The following is a 19,115-nucleotide window of genomic DNA, read 5'->3' as shown; positions in this document are numbered from 1 at the left end:
ACCCTCGGTCCCTAATCCCCCGTCTACTCCCCTCCTGAGTCCACTACTACCCTCACCTCCTCCACTCAGTCCAGCTCCGTCCCCACAACCACCTTGATCACGGCCTTGCCCTCGGCGTCCCTACCAGCCTTGACGGCCTCGAACGCCTCGCTGGCGCGCTCGAGCGGGTATCGCTGCGTAACCATCTTGCCGACATCGCCCAGGCGCCCGCTGCCGAGCAGCGCAAGTGCCTCAGGATACGTGTTGGCGTACCGGAACACGCCGTGGAGGTCGACTTCACGCAGCAGCGTCGCCGACGCCGGCAGGAGCATGTTGGGTGTGCCCATGCCGACGAAGAGCACCTTGCCGCCGGTCGCGGCCGCATAGCACGCAAGCTGCATGCACGTCTCCACGCCCGTGCACTCGAACACGGCATCAAAGCCGGCCGCGAGCCCGCGCTCGGTGATGGCCGGGGACGACTTGAGGGTGTCCCATGTCCCCTGGGCCGCGGCGAGACTGTCAGCACCCGAGACGCGCGGGCCGCGCGGGAGCGTAATGGTCGCGTCGGCCCACCCCATCTCCTCCGCGAACGCGAGCTTGGCCTCCTCAATGTCGACGCTGATCACCGTCGACGCCCCGCAACCCTTGACGAGCGCGGCGGCCAAAAGGCCAACAGCGCCCGCACCGATTACAAGGACGCGGGCGCCCGGCCGCAGCGCCGCCTTGCGGTATGCGTGCAGCACCACGCTGAGGGGCTCGGCGAGTGCGGCTTCCGTCATGGTCACGCGGGGCGGCAGCTTGTGACACAGGTGCGCGGGGTGTACCATCACCTCGCACAGCGTGCCGTCCAGGTGCGGGTGGGTCTTGGCGGAGCTGCAGAACCGCATCTCAGGACACAGGTTGTACCGCCCCTCCTTGCAGTATGCGCAGGTGCGGCAGCTGATGCCGACCTCGAGCGCGACGCGGTCACCGACAGCCAGTGATGTGTTTGGACCGACAGCCGTGACGATGCCGCACGACTCGTGCCCCAGCACGAGCGGGTCGCGGATCTTAAAAGTCCCGTTTGCGCCGTGGAGGTAGTAGTGGACTGGGGTTAGCATACCGCAGCGAGTCCATGACCGGAAAGATCCACACAGCAGTACTCACGGTCAGAACCACATAAACCCGTAACGCCCATCGCGACTTGCACCTCGCCCTCTCCAGGCTCGCGCACCGGGCGGTCTTCCTTCTGGTAAGCCCAGTCCTCCTGTTCCCAACAGCACCCCCTCTCCTTTCCCCTGTTCAAGAGTTGGGGGAAATAGGAGTGGAACTCTCGGCGGCCTCGCCACTCACCACACGCAGATCCAGCGCGCCATGGCACACAGCGGCCTTCTGCTTGGTTTTGCCAGCGAATGAGGGGATGATGGTCTTTGAGGTAGTCATGGTAGATGAGGGAGGGAAGATGCTGCTGATGGAAACGTTTGTATATGAGGCGGGTGGGGACGGCCCGGAAGCCGGTCCGGACTCCGGTCCGGTTCTGCTCCGGGCGGAATTGACCGCCGCCAAGCCTTCCTTGCTCATCTCTAACAAGGTGCAAGTGGACGGCGAACTTTCCATGTATAGTAGCTTTCTGCATCTGGCATCTGGCATTCTGGGTCGATGCATTGACCAAGCTGGACTGGCGCAGCAACACATGTCCCACTACCTCTATTCATCGCTTCCAAACTATTGCATACCAGATATTACTTGACCTGCCGCGCGTGCGCACATCCGCCGCTCTCGCCTCTCACGACGCTCACACCTCAAAACGCCTGGCTCCGGATACTGTCTCTGCGGAACCGCGCCTTGTTGCGCACATGCCTGTCCATGTCGACAAGCACACCCGTGCGGCCGCCCATGACTTCAGCGAGGCCCTTGACGCCGGCCCACCACACGTCGGTACCACGGCGGCGCTTCATGTCCGTGTGGTTCTGCACGTCGCTCATACTCGCAAACACAATCTTGCTGCCGCGGATCGCGATCATCGCTGCCGTCTCGTGCGGGATCATGTCCTCGCCCGTGCGGCGCCGGTGGAAAGCCTGCGAGTTTGGCCGCGCGTGCTTCTCCAGGAACTGCATCGAGAGCATCGCCAGGCGCGCCGCGCGTGTCCGGTCCAAAGGCGACGGCACGCCGCCCTGCAGCGTGTGGCCCAGCGACGCTGAGCGCGCATCGAACAGCTCTGCGCCCTCCTCCTTCAGAATCGAGGTCAGCACCTCGGTCGTGTACACGCTCGAAGCCTTCTCCGAGCGGATGACCAGACGCCCCTCGCTCTTGCCCTTCTCGTCGAGCGCGTAGCGCTCCTTAAGGAACTCAACGTCTTCGACGAGGCATGCAAGGTTGATGCCCTGCTCAGGGGTGTAGACGAGCACGGCACCCACAGCAAGCGCACCAAGCACAGCAATGTAGCCGCTCATGCCGCCCTGCACGTCGACAACGAAAACACGGTTACGCGACGCGGCAGCGCTCTGCTTAATGGCGTCGGCCGCGACCACCAATGCGTTCAGCGATGTGTCCGAGCCAAGTGAGAAGTCGGTCATGGGGACGTTGTTCGAGATGGTCGCGGGTAGGTGCACCATCGGGATACACAGCGACGGGTAGTCCTTGCGCGACTTCTCGAGCAGGCGGACAGAGTTGTAACCCTCAAATCCACCGATAACAAGCATGGCGTCGATCTGGTGGCGCTGAAGCGCGCTCGCAACCTGGCCCATGTCGACGTCTGGCAGAGTGCGGTTGGTGCCAAGCTCAGATCCACCACGCGTCGTCCAGTTGTCCACGCGCAGCCACGTGAGCTCGCTCACGTTGTCCTCAAGCAGGCCCTCCCACCCATTATAGATCGCAAGGGGAACGTGCCCGCGCTCGTGACAGAAGCGCACAGCCTGACGCGTCGCAGCGTTCATACCACCGGCGGGCGCGCCGACGCTGGTGTCAGTTCTGCTTGTCACTCAACTCACTGAACAATCGCAATCCGCAGGCGCTTGTTGTCTGGCAGTCTCTCGCTCGCTGCAAGCGACGACGAGACCTTGAACGCCGTAAGCATGTCGGTAAACTCGGAGTCACGGTACGACATGGCGAGGTCAAAGTCCATGGCCTCGATAGCGTCCGCGACCTTTTTTGTCTGCGCGACGGCCTCAAGCAGCGGAATCTTGGTGATCTTGTTCTCCGAAATGCCGATCATGTACGATGGGGTGTCGGGCGTAGCCTCGAGCAGCGTGTCAACCGCCTTGACGCCCTGGAGTGTGGGCTAGGGTCAGCCAGGTACAAACAAGAGCTCACAAGAATGCGGTCGAAAGCAGCGGGAACACCGCCGCGCTGTGTGTGGCCAAGGGTGGTAACCCTGGTGTCGAGACCTAGGCGCTCGCTGAGCACGTCCTTGACATACTCAGGCTTGATGGGCTTGAGGTCGCTGTCGAGCGCACCCTCGGCGACAATGACGATGCTCTTACGCTTGCCGACGCGGCGGTGCTGCTTGAGCACATCGCACATTGCCGTCTCCCAGTCCTGCTTTGCGGGAGGATGCTCGGGGATGAAGATGAAGTCGGCACCCGTGGCCACGCCAGCCATCAGCGCCAGCCAACCGCAGTGCCGGCCCATAACCTCAATAACGAAGGCGCGCGAGTGCGACGAAGCCGTGGAGCCGATGGAGTCAATGGCCTCGCAGATGCGGTGAAGAGCAGTAACCGCGCCAATAGTGAGGTCGGTCATGGCCATGTCATTGTCGATGGACCCCACGAGACCAACGATGTTGAGGTGGCGGAAGTTCTCGAGTTCCTCGTCGTTGATGTCACCGTTCGAGTGCAGCTCCTTAATGAGGCCCGGCCACTCTGCACGTAGCGTGTCGGCACCGGTAAGCGAGCCGTCACCACCACAAACGGCGAGGCAGTCGATGCCGTAGCGCACAAGGTTGTGGGCGGCCTTGAGGCGGCCCTCCCGCGTGCGGAAGCTTGGGCAACGGGACGAGCCGATAAGCGTGCCGCCCTCGCCGAGCCAACCGCGCACATCGTCCCAACCCACGCGCACGATGTAGCGGCCGCGCAGCGTCTTGCCCCCCTCGACCTCCTCGGGGATGTGGAACATGCCGTCCTCATCTATGTCGGCTTCGCCAGCGCCATCGCGCAGCAGGCTGCCATATCCGAACGAAAGCGGGGCGGCGGTGAGAGGCGCTACTCTCATAGGGTCACTGAACTGGACAGGCTTGTCGTCCTCGGCAGCCTGCACGTCGCCGTGCACGCGTGCAGCCGCCGCGCCGAGATTGATGTCCTCAGGAGCGAACGACTGGGTGAAGCTAAAGCTCTGCATAGCGCCGAGAGAGGGCGAGGGTGCCTGCGAGCCGCGGCGCGAGACAGCGGGGGTGGGCTCGGCAGTGTTGCCGCGTACCAGACCCTCCCATCCCTCGCGGATGATGTAGGCCTGGCAACCGCTGTCGTCAGCCAATGCCTCTCTGACGGCGACAGGCGGCGCATAGGGCGTCGAGCACGCGCCATGACGAACGTGCGTCTGCGACTGGCTACTCACCGAGCAATCGTCTGTCTAACAACGGCGCGGACTGGTGTTAGCGCGCGGCACGGGGAGGAAGAGGGGGAAGAGGTGTGCTTTGGGGAGAAGGGAATACGTGAGCACGTTGTGACGGATAAGAAAGGGAAGAGAAGAAGTTGAGGGGAAAGATAGCGTATCAGAGGGGATGATGTCAAAGTCATGGAGATGGCGGAGATGGCGGAGATGGCGGAGCACATAGCAAGCACGCACCAGCAGCATTCATTCCAGCGCTATCACCGCCCGAAGTGAGGACAGCGACCTTTTTCTGCTTCTTCTTGCTTTGGACATCCCACTTGATTCTGGGCCCGGAGGGATTGAGCGGGGCGCGGGATGCGAGGGTGGGGGGCGTCGGCGACTGGGCGCCGTTGACGGGGGTGAAAGTGCCGGGGCCGAGGGGGGTGCCGGAGCCAGGGGAGGGTGGGATGGAGGAGTCCATCATGAGAGTGATGGATGGAGGATGGAGGATGGAGGATGGGAGATGAGAGATGGGAGAAGTGGGAGTGGGGGAATGGGGGGAATGGGGGAATGGGGGTCAACTGTTGATGTGAGAGATGAAGAGGAATCGAGAGAAGGTGCTCGTCGTCATTCATTCAATACGCCACGCCAAGGTCGTCGGCATCTGCCAATCCTCATTCATGCGGCATGCTGCCCATTCTCTGCTCTCACAACAAGGCTGAGGCACAAAATGCCCCATTCTCCCTCTTCTGAGCGCTCTCCCCAGGCCTGCCCGATCTCACATCGGCTGCTGCTTGCGCTACTGCTGCCGTTGCGGGCTGAGAGCTGAGAGCAAAAGAGCAGCGGCAGCAGCGCAGCGCCCAGCCCCAAGTCGCCAGCTTGCCAGCCAGGATCATCCTCCAATGCCGCCGGCACGCACTGGTCAATATTACCCACCACCCCCCAGCCAATCCTATCTCGTCCTCGCTTGCCCCAACGTCATGCTTGCCTCCCCTTTGTCTCCCTTGTCACCGATAACAAAAGCCAAGTCGACTCGTGTCCAATAGCCCCCAAAGACCCAAAGGCCCAAAGGCCCAAATACTGTATATACATACACGTCTTCAACTACATACACTTGATGTCTCTTTCGGCAGCCCAAATCACCCTAAGCTACATCGCCATGCTCTTCGTCGCCATCCGCAGCCTCCAGCTTCACCATGTGCGGCTTCCTGTCCATGACATTATTGTCCCCAATGCCATCGTAGATGCTGTGCTGCGGAATGCCCAGCACCTCGCCCTCAGGTCGCTTCTTCAGGACGGTGCCGACAGTCTCCACCCACTGCTGGCGCAGGCGCACCACCCGCAAAAGTTCGGGATTGACTGGTGGACGTCCTTCGCCCACCACCACGCCGTTGACCATCTTCTTCTTGCCCCCAGAACCGTGCTTCTTGGTACGCTTCGCCCACTCGGTCTCGATGAACTTGTCCATGGCCTCGAGGTAATTCTGGTACTCGTTGTACGCCAGTCGGCTTTCAGCCTGCTTGACGAGACGGGCCTTGCGTGCTTCGTTGATTGCAATCTGCGCCTGCAGCTCGGCCTGGCAAGTACGCAGAGCGGCCGTGACCTCATCATCCTCACGGGCCGTGGCGTCAAACTGCGACTGTCAGCGACCTAAACCTTTGACCACACTGGGATACCGCTTACCTCTTCGTGCTCGCCCAAGAGCATCATGTGCCGCATCTCCTTCTTGACTCTCTCCTCCATATCGGCGCTTTCCGTATTCGGCATCGCAATATCAGAAGGAAGGTCGCCCTCGGGCTCGGGGATACCGGCCACGTCTCTCTGAAACTTCTCGCCGAGATCGTAGCCACTAACGACACCCGAGACCAACCTCTCGGAAAACGCGCCCATTTCCTCGACATCCCCAGAACCGCCTTGAGCCGACTTGCGCGTAGTACGTGGGCGGAGAATAGGAGGCACCGCGGGCCGCTGTGTCGTGTTCGGCGGGTTACCATCTTCCTCGTCCCAGATCTCGGTGAAGTGGCGACCGCGCGGCGGTATCTGGAAGAGGTCTGGCTGGTCCGCTTTGAACGCAAGTACAGCAAGGTCGTCATGGCGAAGGTCGCGAGTATATGGCTCGACACTCTGCCAGAAGGTTTGGCAGGCAATCTGACCAGGAGGCGCTTTCCTGTCGCTGAAATCCTCGTCTACCTCGTTCTGTCGCTTGGGACCCGGCGAGAGCGGCTCCTTGACTCCTGGGCGCTCAGGAATAAGCGGGCGCAGCGGCTTAGTGGGAGGTGACCAGTCAATGCCTCCGTTGCCACTATTGCTTGGGGGTGCCGCGACCGAGGGCGCCGGGCTCTCAGTCGGGCGAGCCTTGTTCTGGGGGAGCTTGATTTTGACACCTGGCGCGGTCTGCGGCTGTGGTGTTTGGGCTTGGGATAGTCAGTGACAAAGGCAACACAATGTGGGTGGCAAAGGGGTGGATGAGCACTTACACAATGGCTCATCGTCCGAGTCGACGACGCGCTTCTGTTTCTTCTTCTTTGGCATTCCGTACGTCTGTTGCGAGTTTGGACGGAACGAGGCAGACGATGCGTTTGACGGAACTGGAGAGACTGTGGTACAGTCAGCTACGTCGTCCTTCCCTGCACGCGTAACGGATATTGCTTCCTTGGGTGGTTTCCCTCCAACATTCCAGCATCACACATTGCGCTGGGTGCGCTGGGTGATGGGCAGGATGGGCCACTGCCAAATTGGACTCACCACGCTCGTGTTTGACCTTGATGTCGGCACTCGTGTCAACGCGTCGTCGCTCGACAACTTCAAGTGCTGCACCGGCGCGCTGATTTGCGGCGAGGGCCGCTCTCTCTCGCTCGTCTGTTTGTTCCCTGTCCTTTCGCTTGTGTTGCTTCTTGAGAGTGCGCTCCTCTTCAGGGGGAGGGGCCATATTCGCGAGTCTGGCCTTGGCTGCCGTCCTCTGAGCCTTGAGGGTGTTTGAGAGCTGCTCCAACTCCTCTATGGTGGGTAGAGGAGGATAAGAGATAGACTGAACGAGGGAGAGGAGGGTGAGAGGCTTTGGCGGCATGATGGACGCTGGTGCAAGGGGGAAAGGGGGTGGGATGGGGGGGGAGGGGGGGAGTGCACTGCAGCCGACAGTCCAGTCGAGGAGTGCGAGTGCGAGTAAGAGTAAGAGTGTACAGTGCAGTAGTGATTAATGATGGAAACTAAACGAAAGAGAAAGAGATTGTCGAGGGGGATGAGGATGTTGATGAATTGATGGATGGAGGAGGTGTGGCAATGTTGTGAGTCCCCACAATGCAGACGACTGAATGGAATGCGGAGGCTACGAGTAAGGGCGGCTGGGAGTGGGCTGCGGAAGCAAATTGGGAGGTGCCATGTGGCTGAAGGAGGTAAGGCGGGATCAATTATCGTACTCTAGCCATGCAACCATGCAGCCAAGCCAAGCCGCTGACTGCTGGCTGCTGGCTGCTGGCTCGCTGATCGCTGGCCGTGATGAGCTCGAGTCTCCATCCTAGCTCCCCGTAGTCACCTCTACTTCATTCATCAACGTATAATCCTATATTCTCCCCACCCTCTCCGACATCTCTCTTCTCCCCACTCCTCACTCCCTGCTCTCCTCCCCTCCTCTCCATCTATTCTCATAATGGCCGACGTCAAGGACCCAAAAATCCAGGAGGGTAAGTCTACTGCCCATCACACTTGACGGCCTCCGCGCAGTGCCTGGCCGCCCGCAGCCGATCCATCACTTGCTTACTCTTCAGCTTACGAGGCTGTTCGCTCCGACAAGGACGACACCACCTGGCTCCTGCTCAACTACGAGGTGGGTCACCGTGGGCGTCTGCATTGCACGCACGACCATGCACGGGCAAGCGCGCTTCATGAATGAGCGCCGTCTGTGCTTGGAGCGTGCGGGTGTGCGACAGCCAAGTTGACGCTGAGAGGGCGCACTAACCCCAGTCGGACCGGTCTGACAAGCTCATCCTTTCCGAGACGGGTACGGGTGACATTGCCGAGTTTGCATCCAAGCTTGACCCCGCAAACGCGTCGTTTGGCTTCGTTCGCGTCAAGTACTCGAACGACGACCACTCCTTCCGCGAGAAGTTTGCCCTCGTCATTTGGATTGGCGAGAACGTTCGGGTCATGCGTAGGGCGAAGGTGAGTGCCCATTATGAGCCGAGTTGGCAGGCGAGGAGGAGGGCAAAGGGGCGTCGTCGAGCTTTTCGGAGCGAGTGGTGTCAACGGCGTGAACCTGGGTGGTTGGGCGGGGCAAGGCGGGGGGGGGGGCAAAGCGGGGGCGTGGCGGTGTGGTAGTGAGAGGTTATGGGAGGGGCGAGGTCACGAGGGAGAGGGCGGTCGGGACGAGCATCGGTCCGTAGCTACACTCCAGACACCCCTACCGCCCAATGCGCCACGTCTTGTCGCGCGCCCCGGTTTGCATTTCCGATCACGAAGAGCTCCTCGATCTGACGCTAGGTGTCCGTCCACACTGGCTCGGTCAAGGACGTGATTCGCAGCTACGCCGTTGAGATCTCTGCCTCATCTTCGGCCGACCTGCAGTACGACGACGTCGTACAGCTCATGCGTCGTGCTGGCGGTGCCAACTATGACCGGAGCAAGTTTGACTAGACACTACTGGGTCGTAGATAGAGCTGCACGACTCTGCGGAGCTGCGGTGTGATATGTCATCTCGGCGGGAAACTAGGGGCGGAAGGGGTTAGTGCTCGGCGTGAAGGCGCAGACGGCCGATCGAGAGCGGAGGTGGCGCGGGCTTTGCGGACTTTGCAGGTCTCTGCTGGTTTGGGCTTAATCAGGAGTACGGAGCAGCTGCCCTAAGCCGCGCAATCTCACTTGTATGCTTCAGCATCAATGTGATTGCGATTGTGAGTGTCGTTGATGGTGGTTCTAAAGGCGAGCGGACAATACATATAAGATGGATCAGACGACGCGTAATGCAGGGGAATAGTGGGGACAGAGTGGGGGCACGGAGAGAACGTGGCAACAAGGCGGGGGCGGATCAGGCCGCCACCCAGCACCCAGGCGGCCCACTTTTGACTCCACCACCCCACCACCCCTTGCCAGTCGTCATTCTACTACCTTCCCTCCTCCCAACTCGATCTCTCGTTCATCTCTATTCTCTCTCTTCATCTCTCCGGTTTCTCCTCGTCTTCCACTCCATTCGCAATGGCCGACGCTACTTCGTCTGCCTCTGACGTTTCCATGTGCGTTATCTCATCCCCCCTCCCCTCTGTCCATCTTCTTGAACGCTCGCGCCGCCTCACCGTCGCGCCCAACCGCATTACTAACCACAGCACCGTCAAAGGCCCTTCAGAGCTCAAACTGAGCATCACAATCTCCCCATCCAAGACGGTCGCAGACCTCAAGGATGCCATTGCCGCAAAGTCCGACGTCGAGAAGGACCGCCAGCGCCTTATCTACTCTGGTGTGCACGCCTTGCTCCCCCCCGCTAATGTCAGGCAAGGTCCTCAAGGACCCAGACACGATCGCCTCGTACAAGATTCAGAGTGGCCACACAATCCACATGGTCAAGGGCGCAGCCAAACCAGCTGCCGAGACCGCTGCCTCCCAGGCAGCCCGTCTCCCCACCAACATTGGCACCGGGTTGGCCGCTGGCAACATCGTCGATGGCGTCGAGAACTATCAGCACGTACGCGCACATACCGGGGCATCGCTGACAGCAGGGCCTTGCGGGTTTTAATCCATTCCAGGGCATGGGTATCGGCAACCTCAACGACCCCAATGCGGTGAGTGACGGCCCTCCGCCCGGTTATGAGCTAACGCTAGATGACAGGCCTCATGGACAACCCGGAGTTCCTGCGGCAGATGAGCGATCTTCTCGCGCGCCCAGAGGTTGTTGACCAGGTTGGCATATCTCGGCTCTGTACAAGCTAACAGCAGATGATTGCGTCCAACCCTCAGCTCGCAGCCATGGGCCCGCAGGTCCGCCAGATGCTGCAGAGCCCTATGTTCCGCCAAATGATTAGCAACCCCGAGACTTTGCGCGCGGTAAGCCCAACTTGGCAGTGCCCGAGCTGACCACAGATGATGCAGATGCAGGCAGCCATGCAGGGCGGTGATGGTGGTGCCGGCGCAGGTGGCTTTGGAGGTTTCCCTGGCATGTTCGGAGGCGGTGGCGCTGGCGGTGCTGGCACTACTCCGCAGAACCCTCCAACTGAGCCCTACCCCAACCTCTTTGCTGCACAGGCTGGAGCCAACCGCGCCGGTTCGCCGCCTGCGGGAGCGGCACCTGGAGCTGCCGGGGGCGCGGGCGCGGCAAACCCCTTCGCGGCGCTCTTTGGTGGTGGTGGTGCAGGGGGCGCCGGCCTGGGCGCTGGCGCCGGCGCTGGTGGCTTCAACCCGTGGGCAATGGACCCAGCGATGTTTGGCGGCAACCCCTTCGGTGCGCCGCCCCCGCCGGCTGACACCCGGCCTCCCGAGGAGATCTACGCGACGCAGCTTGGCCAGCTGAACGACATGGGCCTGTGGGACGCCGAGAAGAACATTCGCGCACTGCGCCGTACGGGCGGCAATGTGCAGGCTGCGATCGAGCTCATCTTCACAGGGCAGGTCGACAATCCGTAATCTGGGTTAATATCCGAGCTCGTCTAGTCAGTGTAATACCCGCGCGATTTTGCACGTTCTATGCATTGCTGCACTATAGATGGTGCAGACATGGATCTCACTCAACGGGCGAGATTGATTGTCTGACAGCTTGCAGCCAAACTCGACTCTGAACCGTGTTGCGGCCCTGCTGCTGCCCATGTGGCCTCTAGATGTTCACCTCCACGCAAGGCAAACGCATGTTCATCATCTTTCTAGTCTAGTGCGCCTGAGGAGCGCCAGCAAACGGCTCGCCCTTGGCAGTGGCGACCCAGTAGTTGCCATTGGGGAACGCGTAGTCGCTCATGCTCTTCTCAAACATCTCGATCGAATACCCACCCTTGGGATCCATGGGGACGTTGTATCGACCGTCCTTGTTTATGCTGACCGGGTAGAGGAAGTGTTCGTGGAGGTGGTCGACAAACTCGAGGACGTTGCGCTCCATGCTCCCGCTGACGCAGATGTAGTCGATGAGAGAGAGATGAATGACGTACTCGCACAGGCCTACGCCGCCTGCGTGCGGGCAGACGGGCACGCCAAACTTTGCGCTCATGAGCAGAATAGCAAGAATCTCCTGGATGCCGCCGACACGGCACGAGTCGATCTGGCACACGTCGATGGCGTCGAGCTGGAGTAGCTGCTTGAAAGTCATGCGGTTGTGTGCATGTTCACCGGTCGCAACGCCAATACCGTGGGGCTTGAGGGCCTTGCGGATGGCGGCGTGGCCGACGGCGTCATCGGGTGCGGTCGGCTCCTCGATGAACCACGGGCTAATGGGCCGCAGCTGCTTCATATACTCGACGGCCTGGGGCACATCCCACACCTGGTTCGCGTCAACCATCAGCACGCAGCCGGTAGGGCCGGCGTTCTTGCCCTCGACGGTCTTGGGATCCACGACCCGCCCCGGGGGCATGTTCGCGGGGTCGTCGATGATGCGCCGAATCAGGCGCCCGCGCCGCAGGTCGTCCGCGACATCCGCGCCGACCTTGAGCTTGAAGTGGTTGAAGCCCTGCGCTAGCGCCTCCTTCGTCAGTCGCTCGACCTTTTCGTCGTCGTATCCCAGCCACCCCACGCTCGTCGTGTATGCCGGGTATCCGCGCGCACGCACATCCGCCTCGCGCTCAGCCTTGCCGCCCTCCTTCGCGCGCAGCAGTTCCAGCGCCTCGGCCGGACTGATCGCGTCCGTAATGTATCGGAAGCAGGTGGAGCGCACGAACTCCTCCGGCGAAAAGTCCACGATCAGCTTCCAGAGCGGCTTGCCCCGCGTCTTGGCGTACATGTCCCACAGGGCGTTGGAGACGGCCGCTGTCGCGAGCTGGATCACGCCCTTCTCGGGCCCGAGCCAGCGGTGCTGCGGGTCTGCAACGACTGCGTGTGAGCTAACAAGCTAGCGAGCGTACGAGAAAGCCAGAACTTCTATAGAACTCACGGAAATCATAAAACTTGCCCATGTCGGCAAAGATGGCCTCCGCGTCCATCCCGACAACACGCTGCGCGACCTGCTCGATAGCATAGCACACGATATCGTTGCCGCGCCCGATCGTGAATGTCATGCCGTGGCCCTTGACGCCCGTGTCCGTCTCGACGACGCTGCGTAAGCTCCATCGTCACAGCACATACATCATAGCGGCGGAGTAGTCACACTCCTTGTTCATGGCGTCGGTTCCATCACCTGTGACGTTCTGGGTCAGCTCCGCCTCCACACTGGCTTACGGTCGGGAAGCGCACATCTGGTGTCAGCACGTCGCTGTCTCCGGCTCCCGCCTTAGCCCCCGCAACACGCACCGTGCACCGTAAAGCGTGCGATCTTTCCTGTAGTGGGCGACATGGTGCTTGGGGATGAGTGGGCGTGAGGCGGGGGTGGTTATATGCTGGGCTCGGAGAGAGCGCCGATGTCGATGGACCGCGCCAGGAGGCCGTGGTTGGCCGGTTGGCCCGGCCGGGCCGTCGGGCCGCACGCCGGTCCGGGGATCTGGGGTTAGACGGTCACGTGCGAGAGCCGCACGGATGAGCTTAGCCGCGAGTTGTTGATGGGATGGTGGACTGTCTCCTTCACGCAATTCTCCAAGTACTTGTGCACTCCGGAGGTGCATTCAAGCGCGTCAACATTGCGCAAAATATACAGGCATCCATCATCACCTTGGGTCTTGTGCTTCTGTGCGATGGCCGCACACACAAGCCACCGCCATCAAGGGCGGGGGAGTACCAGAAGCGGCGACGCCACCCGCCAACCTGCCCATTCCGCCCCTCACGCGCACAGACAAGCCCCCATTCTAACCCATCCCGCTCTTCTCGGCCCCAGCCCGAGCATATCACACTCGCTGCACACTCGCGCTCGCACTCACAATCAATAACTGACAAAGCCTGATCTTGATCTAGAAGGCGCAACGCAAAGGATGCTCGCGCCGATCGAGGTGTGTCCACAACAATGGCGGCGGGGACGACTGCGACCAGCTGCTCCAACATCTGCATCTGCAACTGCATCTGTAACTTCTGCGCCGGCAGACTTTTAAATGCTACGCCCACCTCGTTCTGAGCCCCACCATCACACCCACCACCCTCTGACCACCCAACGCCGACACCCAAGGACCGCGCTATGACCCCGCACGCGGCCGCCGAGCCACGCCTGGCGCGCTTGCAACAGCCGTACGACATGCACCACCAACAAATGCACCTGCCTGCCGCTCCCTCGCCACCTCCCTCCCCTTCTCCTACTTCGTCCCACCGATCTCCCTCCCCGTCCAGCATTAACTCACTCAGCCCGCTCGTCAAGCGCTTCTCACGACCTCTCCTCTCGTCTTTCCTCTCCGCACTTCGCCCGCGTTTACAATACGACATGTCCGAGTCCGGCGAAGCGGCCGTCGAATCGCCTACCTCTCTGACTTTGCCTCGGCGCCACTCGCCGTCCAAGCCATCCAGATCGATGCGCCGCAAACCCGCACCGAGCTGGGATACGGCAGATGACAGGCGTTTGGACGTAATCGATTCAGATACAGACAAAGCCGACTCGCCCCAGCTCGCCCCCGACATAGCAGAGAGGCATGCCACACTCTCGCCCACTTCTCATTCCCCCAAGCAGCCGAATTCTCTATCCACAAAGGATGCCCGCCGGTCAAAAGACAAAGACACCGAGTCCAAGTCACCCAAGTCTTCAATACGCGAAGCCCGGGGCCGCGACAGCATAGACCTCGCACAAAAGCGTTGGAGCCCGCTGCTCTTCGACACGCTCGCAGAGAGCGTTGCGGCGCAGGTGCAAGAACAAGGAAAGAATGAGCCCGCCATGCCACCACGCGAACCCAGCGCCGCCTCGCTGGATCCCAACGACGGTGTGCGCCGTAAGATGAGCCGTGCACGCACTCAGCCCGGCTACGTGCACTCGACCCGCTCTCCGCCGTCGAGCGTCAAAGGCCCCTTCGACATCGAAGAGCACTACCGCGCCATAGCAGCGGCCCAAGCGGCAGCCCAGGACACTTGTTCCTCGGCGCGCCTCAGTGCGGCCAGTCCGCCGATTACCCCGGTATTGTCCTCCAAGGCCGCCAGCATTCCCGAGGTTCTCTTGCGTCCCCAGTCGCGTCCACCCCCTCCACCACCCATCGCTCCTACCTACCGGCAGTTCTACAGCCTCATCCCGCTGCGTCCCCGCTTGGCATACCTTCTTCCGGCACTCGCCGCCTCATTCATTGGCGCGGGAGTACAGCCATTCGTATCAACCGTCATTGGAGACACCTTTGGCGCTCTTGCCGCCTTTCCGCCTTACTCAGTTGCGACGCATGCGCATAACGTCGCGCTCCTGAACGTCGTCGGCACCGCGAGCCTCAAGCTTGCCGGCGCGGCCGGCGTCTATGCCCTCTGCGAATACGGCATGGCGGTAGGCTGGACGCACTTTGGTGAGACGAGCGCAGCATGCCTCCGCGAGCGGGTGTACGAGGGCGTGCGGACCAAGCCTATGGCGTGGTACGACACGGGGATGGGCATGGAGGAGGCGGTGGCGGGGGGCGATGCGGTGGGTTCCGGCGGTCTAATGGGCAAGTTTGCGCGCGAAACCGACGACGTGCGCCTCGGCGCGAGCCAAGCTACAGGCCTCTTCGTGCAGAGCATGGCAAGCTTTTTGGCTTGCTTCATTCTCGCGCTGGTCAAGCTGCCGACGCTGGCGCTCGTGACGCTGTCATCACTCCCGCTCCTGGCAGCGCTCAACGCCAGCACCGAGCGCGTGGTGAACAAGTCACAGGTGGCCGAGCGGCGCGCGTTCGCCGAGGCGTCTACGACGGCGGAGCGCACGACAGCCGCCATCGCGACAGTTAAGGCGCACAACGCGCAGTCGGCCGAGGAGGTGCGATTCGAGACGCTCGTCGCGCGCGCACGCGCCCAGCTTGTGCGTCAAGCGCTCGTTTGGGCACAGTGCCTTGCCCTCAACGACTTCCTCGTCATGCTCATGTTCATCGTTGGGTTCTGGTACGGCGCCATCCTCGTCAACCAGGACAAGGCTTCCGTTGCAGAGGTCATGACGGTCTTCTTCTCCTGCCTGCTCGGCGCAGCGGCGCTGCAGGGCGCCCCGCCCCAGCTCATGATCATGAACAAGGCCAAGGCGTCGCTTGCCTCCCTTCTCTCCGTCATTCAAGATACGGAGGAGGCCGTGCCGGTAGGCCGCAAGGCCGCCCGCTTGCGGGGCGAGTTCGAGTTCAAAGCTGTCTTCTTTGCTTATCCCTCGAGGCCCAGACAGCTCGTGTTGCGCGGCATCGATCTTTTCCTTCCATGTGGCGAGCTGACGTTTATCGTTGGCGGAAGCGGAAGCGGCAAGAGCACCATCGCACACCTTCTGCTGCGCCTTTACTCCCCACCTGAAGGCGCGGGCGTAATCAACCTTGACGAGAGACCGCTCTCGTCCTACGACCCAGCATTTACGAAAGGACACATCGCTGCTGTGTCGCAAGGATGCCTCATCTTCGACATGAGCGTGCACGACAATGTCGCCATGGGCGTGCTCGGCGCGGATGCAAGCACATACGGCCGCGTACGTCGGCCGGAAGAGGTGACGCGCGACGAGGTCATCGACGCGTGCCGCTTGGCGCTGATCCATGAATTCATCGAAAGTCTTCCGCAGGGGTATGACACAATGCTGGGCAATGGTGGGAGTGCGCTGAGCGGGGGACAGAAACAGCGGCTGGCGATTGCGCGCGCGCGCATCCGCGACCCGGCAGTCCTGATTCTGGACGAGGCCACAGCCGCTCTGGACGCAACGGCCCGTGTGGAAGTCTTCGAGGCGGTGCGCGCTTGGCGTGAGCACTCGTCAACGATCGTGATTACACACGACCTCTCGCAAATCAACGCCGACGACTTTGTCTACGTCATGCAAGACGGGAGCGTGGTGCAACAGGGATTCCGGCGCGACCTCGTGCTGGTGCAGGGCGTATTCGCATCCATGGCCGCTGAGCAGAGCGCCGCGCCCCTTGAGCCCAAGCTCGACTTTAGCTGGCGCGCGGCGGCTGACGTCGATGTCGACGAGGAGGACGACGAGGAGGACTTGGACGAGCTTGCGCGCATACACACGACGACGTGGCGCGTCAGCATGCGGCCCGCGCCAGCCAAGCGGCGCACCATGGCACGGCCGCGAAGCATCTCGCTCAGCCGCGCACGAGCAGGGAGCCTTAGCGAGGCTCCGGAGCGGTGGAGATCGAGCGCAACCAGCCTGTCGCACGTGGCGAGGAATGCGGGGGTCAGCGTTGTCTCCTCGATCCCCCTCAAGCTCAAGCGCAGTGGCGAGCACCGCCGCTCCATTGAAGTGCGCAGAAGCGTCGACCTACGCATTTCGATTGACAAGGAGGCACTCGCAGAAGACGACAAGGAAGTGCTTGCCGACGACCACGCAGAGGTACTTGCAGACAACGGGGTCAATGACTCGAACTCCGAGAAGCCGCAAATCTCGCCTCCGGAGCGTCACTCATCTCTGGCATGGGGCGGCGCGGACATCAGGAGAGAAGTCGACGTCGACACCGACGCCGAAGACGACGCCGAGCTCAAAGTCTATGGTTTCTTCCGCCTCATGTGGCGCTTTTTTCCAAGCATCCCGCACAAAGGTGTCCTGGTCCTCGGCACACTGGCCTCAATCGGGCGAGGCGTCGCCACACCCGTGTGGTCCTACTTCCTCGCGCAACTCATGGCGCTGCTGGGTAGCAGCACGAACCGCGCCGTCGCGGAAAAGTCAGGCATTCTGATCGGTATTATTGTAGCGCAGGGGCTTGTGGTTTTCACGCAGCACGCGTCGCTCGCCTCTCTCGGCGCCGTGTGGACCGCGCGCCTGCGCTCGCGATCCTACGCCCTCGTCCTGGCGCAAGACAAGGGCTGGTTCGACCGCGAGGCCAACTCGCCTCCTCGTCTCGTGCAAGGCCTCATCAAAGATGTCGATGACATGCGTCACCTCGTCGCGACCGTGCTTCCGCGCATCATCGTTGCGGTCTGTATGGTTGCCCTTGGCTTTATCTGGGCCATGGCCGTTGGCTGGCAGCTCACGCTTGTCGGCCTCGGCCTTCTTCCCGTGTTCGCTGTCATCGGCGTAGCTAGCACCGTGCTCCTCTCCAGGGCCGAGGTGTACAACAAGGCGCGGCGCGAGTCGGTCTCGCGGCTCTTTTTCGAAGTGAGTATCGACTATCGTTGCAGCCTTGGACCTCATATGGCTGACATAAGGCTGTCGCGAACGTCCGCGGCATTCGTGCCATGGCTCTCGAGCAAAGCTTTACGCAGCGCTTCGCTGCTGAGTCGGCCGAAGCGCGGCGGCACGCACAGCGCGCAATTTGGACAACGGCCATCGGCACCAGCATCAATATGAGCATGCCGCTGTTTGCACAGGGTCAGTGGCGCTTGTCCCGCCAGCGTAGTCCGCCCCTCGTCACCAGCACTCACCCCAGCCCTTTTGAACTACGTCGGCGCAGTCTTTATCCGCAACGGGACCATGGTCCTCGCAGATATGCTGAAGGTATACACGCTTGTGCTCTTCAGTGTGACCTTTGCCGTCTCTCTTCTCGGCTTCAGTACGTTTTCGCCTCTCCCACCTCCCCCACTCCCTTGCTCTGACGCCAGTGCCGCTCCTGACCAAGGCCAAAGTCGCCGCAGCGGACTTCGAGCGCATCCGCACGCTTTCACCTACGACGTCCGACTCGCACGGTACGGCGCACTTCGAACTCTCCGGCGCCGTGGCCTTCCACAACGTGTCGTTCCGCTACCCGACCCGCCCTGACCCCGTGTTCGCCGACCTCTCCTTCGCTCTGAAGCCCGGGGAGGCCGTCGCGATCGTGGGTGCCAGCGGAGCGGGGAAGAGCACAGTTGCCGCCCTCCTGCAGCGCCTGTACGCTCCGTCATCGGGGCGCATCACACTCGGCATCACACTCGGCGGCGTCGACGGTGAACACGACCTCGCCACGGCCGACATCCGTGGCGTGCGCGACGGCATCGCGGTCGTCGCGCAAACGCCGCACCTCTTCGATGCCAGCGTCGCGGATAATATCCGCTATGGGCGGGCGGAAGCGACTCTCGAGGACGTGGTGGCGGCCGCCAAGGCGGCGCGGATCCACGATTTCGTTATCAGCCTGCCGGAGGGATATGAGACGCGGCTCGGAGAAAATGCCTCGCTCATTAGCGGCGGGCAGGCTCAGCGGTTGCAGATAGCACGCGCGATGCTCCGCCGCGCCAAGATTCTCATCCTGGACGAAGCCACGAGTGCGCTCGATCTTGAAAACCAGGCGGGGATTCTGGACATGATCCTCGCGATCAAAAAGGTGGGTGGAGAAGAGAATGGGCTGACCTGCAGGACCATACTATCATGTTCATCACGCACAGCATTGATGTCATGCGGCGATGCGACCGAATCATCTGTCTGGGCAATGGTCGGGTCGCAGAGGATGGTACATATGCCAGCCTTCTGGCTCGCGGGGGCGTGTTTGCTCAGCTGCTCAAGACCGGCGAGTGGCAATAGATGGGCTCTAGATAATAATACTTTACTCGATGCTACATACGCA

The 19,115-nt window shown here is 61.5% G+C and overlaps 7 protein-coding genes across 7 annotated transcripts; 3 read left to right on the top strand and 4 right to left on the bottom strand.

The window, feature by feature from the left end:
• Window positions 1–65: 65 nt before the first annotated feature.
• On the bottom strand, window positions 66–1,401 carry COLE_07915 (uncharacterized protein; the record flags this gene model as incomplete). The annotated part of the gene is made up of 3 exons (XM_018421375.2): window positions 66–1,066; window positions 1,126–1,204; window positions 1,312–1,401. 3 exons carry the CDS (start codon window positions 1,399–1,401, stop codon window positions 66–68), a joined length of 1,170 nt encoding a protein of 389 aa, XP_018278890.1.
• Window positions 1,402–1,760: 359 nt separating this feature from the next.
• On the bottom strand, window positions 1,761–4,969 carry COLE_07914 (uncharacterized protein; the record flags this gene model as incomplete). The annotated part of the gene is made up of 5 exons (XM_018421374.2): window positions 1,761–2,916; window positions 2,949–3,238; window positions 3,271–4,414; window positions 4,510–4,540; window positions 4,741–4,969. 5 exons carry the CDS (start codon window positions 4,967–4,969, stop codon window positions 1,761–1,763), a joined length of 2,850 nt encoding a protein of 949 aa, XP_018278889.1.
• A 660-nt stretch (window positions 4,970–5,629) lies between these two features.
• On the bottom strand, window positions 5,630–7,552 carry COLE_07913 (uncharacterized protein; the record flags this gene model as incomplete). The annotated part of the gene is made up of 4 exons (XM_018423187.2): window positions 5,630–6,118; window positions 6,169–6,899; window positions 6,963–7,082; window positions 7,231–7,552. 4 exons carry the CDS (start codon window positions 7,550–7,552, stop codon window positions 5,630–5,632), a joined length of 1,662 nt encoding a protein of 553 aa, XP_018278888.1.
• Window positions 7,553–8,131: 579 nt separating this feature from the next.
• On the top strand, window positions 8,132–9,114 carry COLE_07912 (uncharacterized protein; the record flags this gene model as incomplete). Its single annotated transcript, XM_018420839.2, has 4 exons — window positions 8,132–8,165; window positions 8,250–8,308; window positions 8,446–8,643; window positions 8,962–9,114. 4 exons carry the CDS (start codon window positions 8,132–8,134, stop codon window positions 9,112–9,114), a joined length of 444 nt encoding a protein of 147 aa, XP_018278887.1.
• A 555-nt stretch (window positions 9,115–9,669) lies between these two features.
• On the top strand, window positions 9,670–11,088 carry COLE_07911 (uncharacterized protein; the record flags this gene model as incomplete). Its single annotated transcript, XM_018423186.2, has 7 exons — window positions 9,670–9,707; window positions 9,798–9,928; window positions 9,963–10,153; window positions 10,188–10,250; window positions 10,291–10,368; window positions 10,405–10,512; window positions 10,549–11,088. The coding sequence occupies 7 exons, from the start codon at window positions 9,670–9,672 to the stop codon at window positions 11,086–11,088; spliced, it is 1,149 nt and encodes a 382-aa protein (XP_018278886.1).
• A 238-nt stretch (window positions 11,089–11,326) lies between these two features.
• On the bottom strand, window positions 11,327–12,934 carry COLE_07910 (uncharacterized protein; the record flags this gene model as incomplete). The annotated part of the gene is made up of 5 exons (XM_018421373.2): window positions 11,327–12,474; window positions 12,536–12,696; window positions 12,727–12,788; window positions 12,820–12,836; window positions 12,892–12,934. 5 exons carry the CDS (start codon window positions 12,932–12,934, stop codon window positions 11,327–11,329), a joined length of 1,431 nt encoding a protein of 476 aa, XP_018278885.1.
• A 1,512-nt stretch (window positions 12,935–14,446) lies between these two features.
• On the top strand, window positions 14,447–19,072 carry COLE_07909 (uncharacterized protein; the record flags this gene model as incomplete). The annotated part of the gene is made up of 5 exons (XM_018420012.3): window positions 14,447–17,737; window positions 17,788–17,950; window positions 18,009–18,131; window positions 18,181–18,875; window positions 18,908–19,072. The coding sequence occupies 5 exons, from the start codon at window positions 14,447–14,449 to the stop codon at window positions 19,070–19,072; spliced, it is 4,437 nt and encodes a 1,478-aa protein (XP_018278884.2).
• Window positions 19,073–19,115: the final 43 nt, after the last annotated feature.

This window comes from Cutaneotrichosporon oleaginosum (genome assembly GCF_008065305.1).
Source record: "Cutaneotrichosporon oleaginosum strain ATCC 20508 chromosome Unknown ATCC20508_contig08, whole genome shotgun sequence".
NCBI lineage: Eukaryota > Fungi > Basidiomycota > Tremellomycetes > Trichosporonales > Trichosporonaceae > Cutaneotrichosporon > Cutaneotrichosporon oleaginosum.
This window is presented reverse-complemented; position numbering and strand designations above follow the sequence as displayed.